The sequence below is a fragment of the Mustelus asterias genome, chromosome 8 (assembly GCF_964213995.1).
Source record: "Mustelus asterias chromosome 8, sMusAst1.hap1.1, whole genome shotgun sequence".
NCBI lineage: Eukaryota > Metazoa > Chordata > Chondrichthyes > Carcharhiniformes > Triakidae > Mustelus > Mustelus asterias.
The window spans coordinates 112,110,537-112,124,476 of NC_135808.1; the positions used below are offsets into that span (position 1 = coordinate 112,110,537).

Genomic DNA, 13,940 nt, shown 5'->3' on the forward strand with positions numbered 1-13,940 from the left:
AAGATAAAGGGATCCTATATTCACCATTCACTTGGTATTATGGTCAGTCCACCACACAGCTTTCTCTAAAAGCAGGGTGGGGAAAACAATGGGAAAGCACTTCTGGTGGCAATGATTTCTTACTTTGGGAAGATTGCTGTCATCTGTGCGGAGGCAAATCCTTTTCTACAGCCACCTTCTGTGATATTTCCATTTTTAGAGTTTAATTCTGTTGAGCTGGAGAAAGAGAGAGATAAAATAATAAATAGGATGAGTAACACAATGCTACAAGACACAAACAAAAAGAATTTTGAATGCTTAAAGCAGATGCCATTTCAGGCCATCGTTCTTGGACTGCGAAAGAACAATTCACTTTGTGCCATTTCCTTGCACTTTTCCCAAACCCTTTTTCCCCCCAACTATTTATCCACTTACCTTCTAAAAAGACTTGATGGATTCTGCTTCTAATACTGCTCCTGGTAAGATATTTCATGTTCTGATAAACATTGTTATAACAATAAAAAAGTCTCCTATCCTCTTCTTTCATTCTTTTGGTCTTCAATGCATACCTCTACTTCCTGGCTGCTCAACCAGTGAAAATATATTTTCAATTTGTCTTTTCAGAGCCCCTTAATTTTAGAAAGCTCACTCAGGCTTCCTCTTAACCTTTTATGTCCCAATGAAAAAAGCCTCCGATTCTCTAGCCTTTCCTTATAATTTGCCTCATTCCTATTATCATCTTAAAATTGCTGCTGCATCCTTGCCATGATCTTAAACTGATTATCCATAATCCGACACATCAACAACAACTCGTATTTCTGTTGCACCTGTAACATAGTAAAATATCCCAAGGCACTTCATGTGATGGACAAAAATTAATACTGTGCCAGGGAGGCGATTTTAGGGGAGGTGAGGCAGATTTTAAGGAGCATCATTAAAGATCCTCTCGGAAAGAGTGATCACAGCGTGCTAGAATTTCAGATTCAGACTGACTGAGAGAAGGCAGAGTGCCATACTAGAACTTTAGCGTTGGGCAGAGGTAATTATACAGGCTTGAGGAAAGGGTTGGCCCAAGTAAACTAGGCAGAAAGTTGGTATGCAGGTACAGCATGTAATAAAAAAGACAAATAGGATGTTGGCATTTATTGCAAAAGGATTGGAGTATAAAGTAGAGAAGTATTGTTGTAATTGTATGGAATGAGGATGCGACCACATCTGGAATGCTGTATTCAGTTTTGGTCTCCTTATTTGAGGAAGGATGTGGTGGCATTGGAGGCAGTTCAGAGGGAGGTCCATCAGACTGATTCTGGGGATGAAAGGATTGACATATGAGGGGAGATTAAACAATTTGGGCTTATACTTGCTGGAGTTCAGAAGGATGAGAGAGGATTTGATTGAGATACATAAAATTCTAAAAGGGATTGATAGAGTAAACGTACCCCAAATGTTTCAACTTATGGGGCAATCTAGAACAAGAGGCCACAGGTATAGGTTGAGAGGCGGTAGATATAAAGGTGAGATGAGGAGGAACTACTCGCTGAGGGTGATGAATTTGTGGAACTCACTGCCCCATAGCCCGATAAGAGTCTGAATTGTTGAATGGTTTCAAGAAGAAGATAGATATATTTCTAATTTAAAAAAGGATAAGTGATATGGGGAATAGGTGGGGAGGTGGATTGAGACCAGGGAGTGATCAGGCATGATCTGACTGAATGGTGGAGCAGGCTCGAAGGGCTGAATTTGCCTACTTCTGCTCCTAATTCCTATGTTCTTATAGATGTCACAGCACCTCTAATATGCATAATAATAGCCTTGCTATCTAAAAGACCAATAAAAAGATTTTGCTTCAAACCAACTGTATTTTGTACACCCGAGTCAAATATTTTGTGTCAGAATCAAGCAATTTATCTCAATTCAATCTTAATTTCCTGATATTTATAACCCATACATGTTTTGCTCACATGGTTTACAATGTTATCAAAACAATTTGATTGAATAAGCATTTGCAACTCATTGCCAACACAACTATTACTGCATATTTATACCACAGAAGCTTGTATCCCTTTGCTGTGGGAAGAAGGAAATTATGACAAATTTGCAGATATTGAGCTGAAGAATCCTACAGGTTGCCAGAAAGTGACAGAAAGCAATAAACTTTGCCAAACAGAGGCAAGGGAGGGATTTGCAGATAATGGGGCAATTATCCAACTGGGGTGCGCCTGACGCAGACTGTACCAATCCCGCAAAATAGCGTGTGGGCCTAAAAATTGGTTTTGCGCTTGGCACTGAACTATTTGCAATTTTGCTGGCCCCTTTCTACTGGCACAAACTGACAGCACCAGAAAGGGCACGAGGCTGATTAGCATGAGATTGACTGGATCTCAATCTCATTAATGAGTTTGGCATGTGATTGTTCCCCTCCCAGAATGCTCCCACCTCTCTGGCAGGGTATCACAGGGGCAAGAATCACTATTGCCCTCCACTAGCGCAGATCAGGAGCGATGGCCACACCGGAACTTTGGAGGCCATTGAAGACCCTGGGTGGCTTGGTGCGGGGGGGGGTTTGGAGGCCATTGAAGACCCTGGGTGGCTTGGTGCGGGGGGGGGGGGGGGGGGGGGGTGTGTGTGTGTGAAGAGACATGGTGGGACGGAGCCCACAGGACGTCCTGGCAGTGCCAACTGGACACTGTCAATGTACGGGGGGCAGTGCCAAGGAAGTAGGGCCTGAGTGGGGGCTATGTCAGAAGGGTAGAACATGAAGGGGGTCATGATGGGGGGAGATGTTCGGAGTCAAGCAGGGGGAACCATAGGGAGGGCCCTGATGCCTGCGATCCATGTCAGGGAGGGTGTGGGGGAACATGCCACCAATGTGGTGAGAGTGTCTCGATGCCCATGGGGACGGTGGGGGTCTCCCAATGCACTGTGAAATCAGGGTGCCCTTGCAAAATGGCGCCTGAGCACTCTGCAGCCGGGCTCACTAGCACGTTTAGCCCCAACTCCCAATACCGGCATGCAACTCAACACTCTCCCAAAAAGTGACTGAGTATTGGACAGTTGTGGTGCAGAACATGCCTGATGGACCACTTAGGGTTTTTTTTGCGAAAATTCCTCCCAATGTCTTCAGTAGCATGTAAATTATGAACAGAAAGGATCAAGAATTCAGCTCGTGCTAAGATTCAGGAAGTGGCAGAAAGGTATGGGAGGAAATGTCATTAAAAAGTTTGATTTGTTATTTTGGAGGTGGACATTTTAAGAATATGATAGTTAGACATTGGAAATGAGAAGATAAAGCCACTATATAACCTATTCCTGTACTTGGATTTTAGTGCCTATATTGGAATGCAAAGCAGTGGAATCATGGCGGTGATGTGTTGCACGGCCAGATCAGGAAAAATTGGTGGAGAAGAGTGACGTGATCAGCAACATTGAAACATAGAAAATAGGAGAGGAGGCTATTCGGGCCTGCTCCGCCATTCATTATGGTCATAGCTGATCATCCAACTGGGGCGGCATGTTGGCACAGTGGTTAGCATTGTTGCCTCACAGTGCCAGCGACCTGGGTTCGATTCCCGGCTTGGGTCACTGTCTGTAAGGAGTCTGCAAGTTCTCTCCGTGTCTGCATGAGTTTCCTCCGGGTGCTCTGGTTTCCTCCCACAGTCCAAAAGACATGCTGGTTAGGTTCATTGGCCATGCTAAATTCTCCCTTAGTGTGCGCGAACAGGCGCCGGAGTGTGGCAACTAGGGGATTTTCACAGTAACTTCATTGCAGTGTTAATGTAAGCCTACTTGTGACCCTAATCAATAAACTTTAAACTCAATAGCCTGATCCTGCCTGCCCCCCCATATCCTTTCATCCCCTTCATCCCAAGTGCTAGATCAAACTGCTTCTTGAAAACATACAATGTTTTAGCCTCAACTACCTCCTATGGTATCGAATTCTGCAAGCTGACCACTCTCTGGGTGAAGAAATTCTCCTAGTCTTTGTCCTAAATGGTCTACCCTGTATCCTCAGACTGTGACCCCCTAGTTTTGGACCCCCCACCATCGGGAACATCCTCTTGCATCTACCCTGTTTGGTCCTGTTAGAATTTTATAGGTTTCTATACGATCCCCTCTCATTCCTCTGAACTCCAGCGAATACAATCCTATCCGACTCAATCTCTCTTCATATGTCAATCCTGCCATCCCAGGAATCAGTCTGGTAAACCCAGACTGAAGATGGCAGAGGAGAAGAGGCCAGAAGAATGAGCCACATTCAGTCATGTATGATGCTTGGTACATTTAACCTTGGTAGTCTCAATCTTGTAAGTAAATTTGAAATTAAATTTGTACCTTTTGAACAGGAAGTAGCAAGGAGTTTCAGACAATGAAGGCCATGTGATTCAGTCTCTGAGCTTAAATAAACCTAAAACCTACTGATTCAGAAGTGATAATGTTCCCTATTATCTAAAGCAACAAAAGAAATGCAAAAGTGCTTTCTACACTCGACTAGCAAGGTCAGAATGCTACTTTTCAGCCAAGATCGACATTTCAGTCAAGTACTAAGCTTTAAGCTTTTTAAGATTTTTTTATTTATTAGTCACAAGTACGGCTTACATTAACACTGCAATGAAGTTACTGTGAAATTCCCCGAGTCGCCACACTCCAGCGCCTGTTCAGCACTGGATGCACTTAACCAGAACGTCTTTCAGACTGTGGGAGGAAACCGGAGCACCCCGAAGAAACCCACACAGACATGGGGAGAATGTGCAAGCTCCACACAGACAGTGACCCAAGACAGGAATCGAACCTGGGACCCTGGCGCTGTGAGACAGCAGTGCTGACCACAGTGCCACCGTCTACCCTATCACTTCGCACAACGAAGCTGCATCATTCAGAAGAGCTCTGTCTGATGCAAATAACAATTTCACATCCAACCAACATCGTGCATAATTGCATTAGATGTCTTAAAGAAACTCACTTTCAAAGGACATGAAAAGATACTGGAGCCAATTTTACCAATTCGGCTCTAAGTGCCGGGTGCGGTCGTAAATCAGACTCGCGCCCGGCAGCCGCGCTCCAGCGCCCTCATACGCCTTTTTTCGGTGCGGGTCCAGTGGGCGGGACCTAGCGCATTTGCATCTGTCGGAGCACCGAACTGCACATCCAGCGCGCCCAAGCGTGAAAGTCAAAGGCAGTGCTGCCTTTGACTTTCCCTGGTGGGGGGGGGGGGGGGGGGGGGGGGGGGTGTTTCTTCCATGAGAGAGGGGGGGGGGTGTGATCTGACATCTCTTCCCTGAGGTGGGGGGGTGACATCTCTTCCCTGAGGGGGGGGGGGGGGGGGTCATCTGACATCTCTTCCCTGAGGGGTGGGGGGGGGTCATCTGACATCTCTTCCCTGAGGGGGGGGGGGGGGGGGGGGGATCTGACGTCTCTTCCCTGAGGGGGCGGGGGGGGGGGGGGGGGGATGTGACGTCTCCGTCCCCCCAGGGGGCGAAATGTTGGTAAAATCGGGCCCACTATATAAATGCAAGTTATTTCTTTCTAATAAATTTTGAATTTTCCCATGTTATTCTGGTCATTACCCCAGTCTGTGATGTTATATTTGTGACATTTTACACTTTTTGCTTCAAATGTGTCAAAATGGGCAGAATTTACATGTTAAGATAAAAATCTAATTCCCCCACTTTCTAACAACAATCTTGAGTTGATGTATCTTTGTCGTGCAATCTTTCACTGTTTACTATTACAACCATTTCATAATACTTACCCACAGTGGTTACAATTCAAAGATAGTTCATTACTGTGAAACGTTTATGGTTGTCCTGAGATCACAAAAGATGCTATTCAAGTGAAAGTTATTTCTTTCATTTTTGGTAGCATTCTACAAAATCTTGACTTTCTGCTTACTTTGGCTCCAATATCCTTCTAAAGTAGGAGGCCCAAAACTTCACCCAAACTCCAGCCTAACCAATAAAGGTACAAATACAATATCATAATCGATAACATATATGTATCAAATTCAGAATCTTAATGACCTTTTCTGAATTTCTATTTTTTATCCTGCATTCTCATCTTTAAAAATGGACCAACTCTCTGTTAAGAATATTAACTTGTAGGGTATACGTGCTTTCATTTTCTCCACTCTAAGTTTACAGCTTTACATTTTCTTAAGTTGAACTGTATCTGTCACCTAGCTACTAACCTGTCTGCATCTTCCTGCAATCTTTCTCATGTCCCATAATTTGGCATCTTTTCTGTTTGTGAGTTCTGTGATTGTAACTGGGTGCAGTTTATCACAAACTGAAGAATTCAGTGGTTGAGAAAGGTCATGTTTTTACCAATGCAGATATAGCAAATTCAGATATTTTGCTCCTTTTTCTCCATTGTGTGGGTTATTTAATACTATTTAAAAACCAATTAATTACACTGCCACCCCCTGGACTGAGCTTTTAGTTGCCTATCCTAATATCTCGTGCCTCAGCATCAAATTTTGTTTGGTTTATACTCCAGTAAAGCGCCTTACCACCAATGGTGCTATATAAATGGAAATTGTTTTTATAGTAGTGCTTATTATTCAATAATAATTGTTACCATGGTAACATTGTGCGAAGGCAGCAGTAGACCTGGGCCACTCATACTTCAGAGTTGTGCAGCTTCTCAACTCTGTTTCAGTCACTTGTACAAATTACCCAAGATATGCTGATATCTGTGAAATTATAACCCAGCAACATCCAGTCACCAATTTCCACAGAGTTTATCTCAGTCAATCACTTTAGCCTGAAACCCCATCTGACATGTAGACAGGATTAGTGCCTAAGTTAGTGCAGTTCATCCAGATAACCCGCCCCTGCCAAGGAAGTTGTTCCCAGTAACTTTAGGGAAGAAAAAAGCAATCATAATTTTATATTTAAAAGCCATAAAACAAGTTTATAACATAGCACAATATCCCAAAAGAATAGAAATAAAACAGAATTAAATAGAACCCAACCTACATTACTTTAAACTCTTTGAGGGCACCAGTAATCATTTGAGGTGTAAAATACGCCTGGTTGTACTTTTTACAATGCAGTCTGAATTTAATTAAAACTGGCATATTTTATACTCATACTTGCGGCAGAGGGGGGGAAAAACAGATTAATTAAATGTAGGTTTTAGCACAGTCAAGACCAATTCAGTCCTCGAGATCATCAACTGAACATATGTGACAGAAAATTAAACTGGTTGTTTCCTTAACCTAACATTCTGATTGAATCTTTGTTCAAAACAGTGGAGATTTTCAATAGTTTCAATTCATAGGGAATTCCAATAGTGTTGAAGAACAATTTTGTTCCTTGCAAAGATACTGTACCAATCATTAAAAAGCCCATTGACGTTATACATGTAAATTGTGTTAATTCTCAATGAATACCCTGAATATTAACCAATGGGAGTCTATCTCCTATACTGATGAGAAGTATTACGCTTGTTCCCTATCTTTACAGCCTATGATCCGGCATTGAGTGGGACCCCACAATAAGTCCCCTGAATTTCTGCACTTACCGAATGTAGCCCAATGTGGGGCGGCAAGGAATAAAAAGTCTGTCTTTGTGGGCATCAGCATAGGCACAGCCATCTCCTCTGTTGTCCACCACTGGATTCTCCAGTTCCCTAAGAGTTACCCACAAATTACATTTTCAGAACTTTCTAATAGGAATGATATATAAGCACTCGTACTATAAATACTAATTCTGAAGCACTCTTAATAGTCCAATCATTAGTTTGGAACACGCCATAAACTAACCAACCATTTATTACACTACCCTCGCTACAGAAAAATGCAAATCTATTCGTTATAAAACTATTAAAAAGTGGAATTGCCACAATATTTTTCTACATTTGCCATGTCATGTGATTTGTTAGCAGAGTTGCGATTTTACATAAGTTGTCCTGGGAACACTGAAAATTGTTTCTGAGCAAATCTGCATGCGAACAAATCACTGGCACAACAAATCACACGTGGCTTATCTAATTGGGTATATGCATGAGGCATTGTGTGATTTGTTGTGGAGAACAACTACTATTGTCATTTATATAGCAACCTAAATGTTGAAAAATGACCCAAATGATTAATAAAATCCCAACACTGAATCTGGCGGCTGAGACAAAGGACAACATTCAGAAAGAATGATCAATACTTGCTCAACAGGTAGTACTGTGGAAGAATCAGAGGGAAGTGAACAGTCAGAACAGTTTAGAAGAAGACTTCCAGAGTGTGGGACCTATAGGCTGAAGGCACAGCTCCCAGAAGTGGGGGAGAATGCACAAGAGGCCTGAGTCAGAGGAAACAAAGTTCCCAGGCCCCATCTGCTCCCTCAAATAAATATACAAGATCTCATTGTACTATTCAAAAAGGAGCAGAGAATTTTACCAGGTGTTCAGGCCAATAGTTTTCCCTCAACAAACATAATTTAAAAAAGAATTTTATCTCATTGTTGTTTGTAGAAAATTGAACGGAAGTTGGTTGCTTGATTTTCCCTACATTGCAACAGTAACTACACATCAAAAGTACTTCACTGCCACATCCTGACGTTGTGACACTACGCAAGTTCATTGTTTATTCTTCTGGAACTCACCAGATGCCTCTAACAGACCTGAATTTATAACACACCCCAATCAAACTTCTTCATGTCTTCACTAGTGCTGCATGAAGGAAGCCTTGCACAATAGTCAACAGCCTGCAAAAAGAGATTGGTCACATCCAAAATGCTACTGAGCATATTGGAAGGCATTTTCCCAACTACAATATGGAACTGTCTTTACAGGATTCAGGCGAAAAAAACTACACCAGTAGGACAACTGCTGCCAACATGTGCCTTAGGGCTGACAAAACTAGTGGCTAATGGTCTCTACTTCCTTCCAATCATAATGCAATGCTGATCTATAGGGATAGTGCTAAGAAGTGACCAACAGGGTCAACTTCCAATGCAATATGACAGCCACTTAAGCATCCACAAAATAGGATTTTGGACTGCTGCAGTAATCACAGGAAGATTGCCATGACTAAGCCTACACCAGGTACCTGTTCTGGCAAAATATCTTAACCTCTTAAAAACATCTTTTTTAAAAATTACACATCTTTGAGCATACTTACACACAGAAATGTGTGCAATATCTTCAGTGCTTCCTTTCAAACTGTTTTGTCAAAGATTCGATTCAAGATGTATAAATATCCTCCCATAATATGGTAAAAGAATAAAAAATTATGAAGACCTCTTCAAACTATATGTAATTAAACTCAGCATGGCAAGTGTGGACATTAGAGTGTCCGGGTTCGGTGGATTGATCATGCTAAATTGCCCCTTAGTATCATGGGGATTAGCAGGGTAAATATTTGGGGTTACGCGGATACGGCTTGGGTGGGATTGTTGACGGTGCAAGCTAGATGGGCCAAAAGGCCTCCTTCTGCACTGTAGGGATTCTATGATTCTATGAATAAAACTCATATCTAATTGTTGTGTTTTTTTTAAGTTGCCATATTACCAGATAACCATACGCTGGTGGATCACCACACCTCAGGCGAGGGGCAAGATTGAGAAAGTGGGCCTTCATGAATACTCTCAGCCAGTATGGGAATTCAACCCATGCTATTGGCCTTACTCTGCATCACTAAACAGCCATCCAGCCAACTGAGCTAAACCTCACAGGCTGTTCAGATTTATTGACTGAAAGTAAGTCATCAGAAGCAAAAGAGCAGAAGTTGAGAAGATATCAAAATCTGAAGCAGGCAGCTGCAGGATGTCAGGTGGTACAAATTTGACATTTCAACAGCTGTGACTGTGCTCTGGGAGGAACATTTCCAGATTAATAAGAAAGAAAACTGACAAAATAAGCAGAACCAAGGTAATAAAGAAAATTGTATTAATCATACACTTCATGTAAACATCTGTTCCGAGTTTCTTATTCCTGGATCAGCCCTAAATTAGTAGATGTCACTACTGCATTGAATACGCATCTATAATTGCAGTTAAAAGCAAGAAAATATCAGAGATAGTTTTGAATAGTTCATTAGGTGAATACACATTCTACGTGGAACAGGTTAAGGAGACGAGGGAGAATTCAGGCTCAGTCTATGTGTTTTGTACTGAGTTAACAGTTCTCAGCTGCAGCGGAGTGCAGCAGTCTCAAGAACCATGAGCTGGGAGAAGAAAAAGAAAAAGAGTGAGGCCTCACAGCGCCAGAGTCCTGGGTTCAATTCCCGGCTTGGGTCATCGTGTAGAGTTTGCACATTCTCCCCACGTCTGCGTGGGTTTCCTCCTGTTTCCTCCCACATTTCAAAGATGTGCAGATTAGGTTGGTTGGCCATGCTCAATTGCCCCTTAGTGTCCCAGGATCTGAAGGTTAGAGGGATTAGGGAGGTAAATGTGTGGGGCTGAGGGATAGGGCATGGGTGGGATTGTTGTCGGTACAGGCTTGATGAGCTGAATGGCCTCCTTCTGCACTGTAGGGATTCTATGGTTAATTCCTCTTTACCAGCCATTGCTGGGAGGTGCACATATGAACACCAAAGAGTATCTGAAATGGTTGAATCCTCCATTCCCCAGCATCAATATCCCTCACTTTGATGAGCACAGAATTGATTCTTCTCCATCTCCCCATTAAAAAAATGTGGCAGTGAGCTCAAGTAGGCTCAATGGAATCAGGTGATGACCAATGCCCAACAAGACTTTGATGGGTATAGATAGAGTGAATGCAAGCAGGCTTTTTCCGCTGAGGCTAGGGGAGAAAAAAACCAGAGGGCATGGGTTAAGGGTGAAAGGAGAAAAGTTTAAAGGGAATATTAGGGGGGGCTTCTTCACGCAGAGAGTGGTGGGAGTGTGGAATGAGCTGCCGGATAAAGTGGTAAATGCGGGGTCACTTTTAACATTTAAGAAAAACTTGGACGGGTTCATGGATGAGAGGGGTGTGGAGGGATATGGTCCAAGTGCAGGTCAGTGGGACTTGGGAAGAAATGGTTTGGCACAGACAAGAAGGGCCAAAAGGCCTGTTTCTGAGCTGTAATTTTCTATGGTTCTAAGACTTCTTGAAGGGATGCTCAGCATGTAGGTTATCTCGCCTAAATGCCATTGCAATATTAGGCAAGCTTTCCAAGTTACACCCCATCAGCCTAAATTTCTTCAGAGCAAACATTTCAAAACTCTGCTGAACAGTAGTGTACTATGAAAATAATATGCAGTTTTGAACTCCTAATTGTATTGTTAAAGTAATGTTGCTTCTCGGGTTGTCAAATATTCATAATTAATTTTGGATTAATGCATTCATTTTAACATGCATTAATTTTGGAATTTAACACAGGTGTACTTAGATAAGAACATTTTTTTTGTCTACCAACACCCACAGTTTCAGCTTGATGAATTGCAGCTTCTTCTGCATCGGCATTGTCAAACAAACACATGTTGTTTTCTCTGCTCAGAGCAAATAATCTTGCTGTTATGGTTCCAAAATCATCTTCATGATAATGAGCAAAAAGGTGAAAAAGTAATACAAAGTCTCGAACATAAAATTTTGCAAGTGGCCAGGGGGATAATCAGGCAAAATCTGACTCTGAGCCAAAGACATATCTGAAAAGGTGGCCAAAAGTCTGGTCAGAGTATTTAAAAAGGAGAGAAAGTTGGAGGTGTTAGTTTATTTTTCATTATTCTATTGTGGGATGTGGGTTTTGCTAGAAAGGCCAGCATTTGTTGTCTATCACCAATTGCTCTTGAACTGAGTGACTCACTAGGCAATTGCAGAGGACAGTTAAGAGTCAACCACTATGCTGTGGGCCTGGAGTCACTCGAAAGCCATACGGGCAATCCATAAAGGAGATGGGTTGATACAACTATCGATAATAGTTGTCATGGTTGCCATTACTGAGCCAAGCTTTACACTCCAGATTTATTAATTGAATTTAAATTCTACCAGCTGCTGTGGTAAGATTTGAACCCATGTCCCCACAGCATAGCCTGGGCCTCTGTGATGCTGGTCCAGTGACATTCCTACTCCCCCACCACCTCCCCTTAAATGGTGGAAATTGCAGAACTTTGGAGCTGGACTTTGAAAATATATGGAGAGAGGCTGCTTGTTGTAAAAAAGAATGGAATGTAGATCCATGCAAGGCATTGCTTGCAGGACTTGAGTTTCTTGTTCTCACAGGTTTAAATCAACACTTACATTACAAATCAACAAGTTGATTTTTTTAACCTAATATCAAGCAGCAGGATTTCTATTTCCTGTGAGCTTCAGTGCGTCGAGCTCTGGTGGTGCTACAATTTAGCAGGATCTGGTTTTCAATTTTCATTATTAAAATACAATGTTTTTTTAAGACATTTCTTCCTTTAATTGGGGGAGCAATGATGTATGAATTTAATGACATTATGCGTTGATTTTTAGAAATGAGCAACTGGAGGATGACCCCTGAAAACTGGCACGGGGATCAATCCACTGTGCAAAATTAACACGCACCTACTTGATTCCAATGCAGGCAACATACCAACATCTTGCTGCCTGCTCTTTCCATGCCAAACACACTGTTGACTGCCTGAATATATTAGCAGGGGGCCAATATTGTTATTGGCAAGCACCACTTAAAATTAGCCTGCGCACTTAAAGGTACACTGTAGCTAGACAAGGTACTGAGAGTCACGGTTGAAGAGTATCTAGCCTGGGAAAAGGTGACAAAGGACACAGCAGGAGAGATAGTAAGTTCCACGGAAAAAGAAGAGAACCTATATCCACAGGTGCAAAGTCCTGCAGACACACAGACAAAAGGCAGTGAAAACAAATGGTCTTGGAGTTCAGTGCCAGGAATTAAAGTTAGAATCCGGATGCTGTGCCGTGGTCAGGTCAGTGAATTCACTTCAAAATGTCACATCCATCAACTGCACCAATCAAAAACTGCCTAAATCACCGCATCTACATTACTCACCTACCAACAGTTTTTTATCAATCATGACTCATACTCATGTGCTTCACTTCACCCTCATACACTTAACATTGTTGCATCCCTACACTCATAGTTTTCACACAGTGCCAGGTATTCAACCACAATAGTCCCATCAACTAACCACACTGCACGATACATCTTCCTCTCTGGCAAGACAAGGTGGGATGCATCTCGGAGCAGATGGAGTTAAACAAATGAGAACAGGCACATCTGCATTTCTTAATCCCCAAGGAGGAGACAGTGTTGGCAATTAGGGGGTGATTATTGCTGAAACTGTATCCAATGCAGGGGCTGAAATCATCAAAGTATCATCACATATAATTCTCTTTCTTTCTCCCTCATTCTTTGATTTAAAAGCTGCAGGTGGTGTAAACATGCACCTCTTACTCTCTGCCCCGCCACCCATCCTTCTCTTTTTTCTTTCAGCTACCCAAGTTGTGCAACCTGGTCAGGCTGTGCGGGGGTGGGGGGAGACAGCAAGAAGACATTGAGAACAAAGATATAACACCACCACTGAACTTCACACATGTTGCCACTAACTCTACTACCAACATTGAAGGGGAGCAGAAAACATTTTGAATTGAAAGAATGTAACGCAGAAACAAGGAGCTTTTCACAAACTATGCTGGAACAGAGAATTGAAGCGAGCAGATCCAAAACTAAAGGACAGAAAAGTCCCAGGAACCAGGGAATGGGACAGAAGGAAGTTCCAGGAAGACTGTGAAATCAAGCAATAAAGAACAAGAATCTGGAAAAAAGGTTCTGTTCAGTAAAGTTGAGAATGAAGAACACAGAGTTAAAGACAGGGCTGCAAAATGCATACCTGGAGGTGTCAGCTTGCGAGAAGCCAGATATTCAAAGTACCCAAATGTTAGTGGCAGCTTAATACAGCCTGTGAAGCAGTAGTGTTCTGTTGGCACAATTGGGTATCTGAGAGATGGTGTGGAAAGGAAGTTTGAATGCAAAGTGGCAACCTAGGGGAAGAAAATTGGAAAGAGAGGTTAAAACCCTGGATGTG

The 13,940-nt window shown here is 42.4% G+C and overlaps 1 protein-coding gene across 20 annotated transcripts in view; it reads right to left on the reverse strand.

Annotated features, from left to right (window-relative positions):
* Positions 1-13,940, reverse strand: part of st3gal3a (ST3 beta-galactoside alpha-2,3-sialyltransferase 3a) — a 523,890-nt gene that overhangs the window by 320,993 nt on the left and 188,957 nt on the right. For 12 of the 20 annotated variants that reach the window (XM_078218753.1, XM_078218752.1, XM_078218755.1 and 9 more), the window contains 2 exons: positions 7,501-7,608; positions 124-216 (listed from right to left, as the gene is read on the reverse strand). In XM_078218753.1, coding sequence (XP_078074879.1) covers positions 124-216; positions 7,501-7,608 — 201 coding nt within the window. The remainder of the gene's footprint in view (positions 1-123; positions 217-7,500; positions 7,609-13,940) is intronic. The other 8 variants (XM_078218767.1, XM_078218760.1, XM_078218762.1 and 5 more) reach the window with 1 other exon arrangement.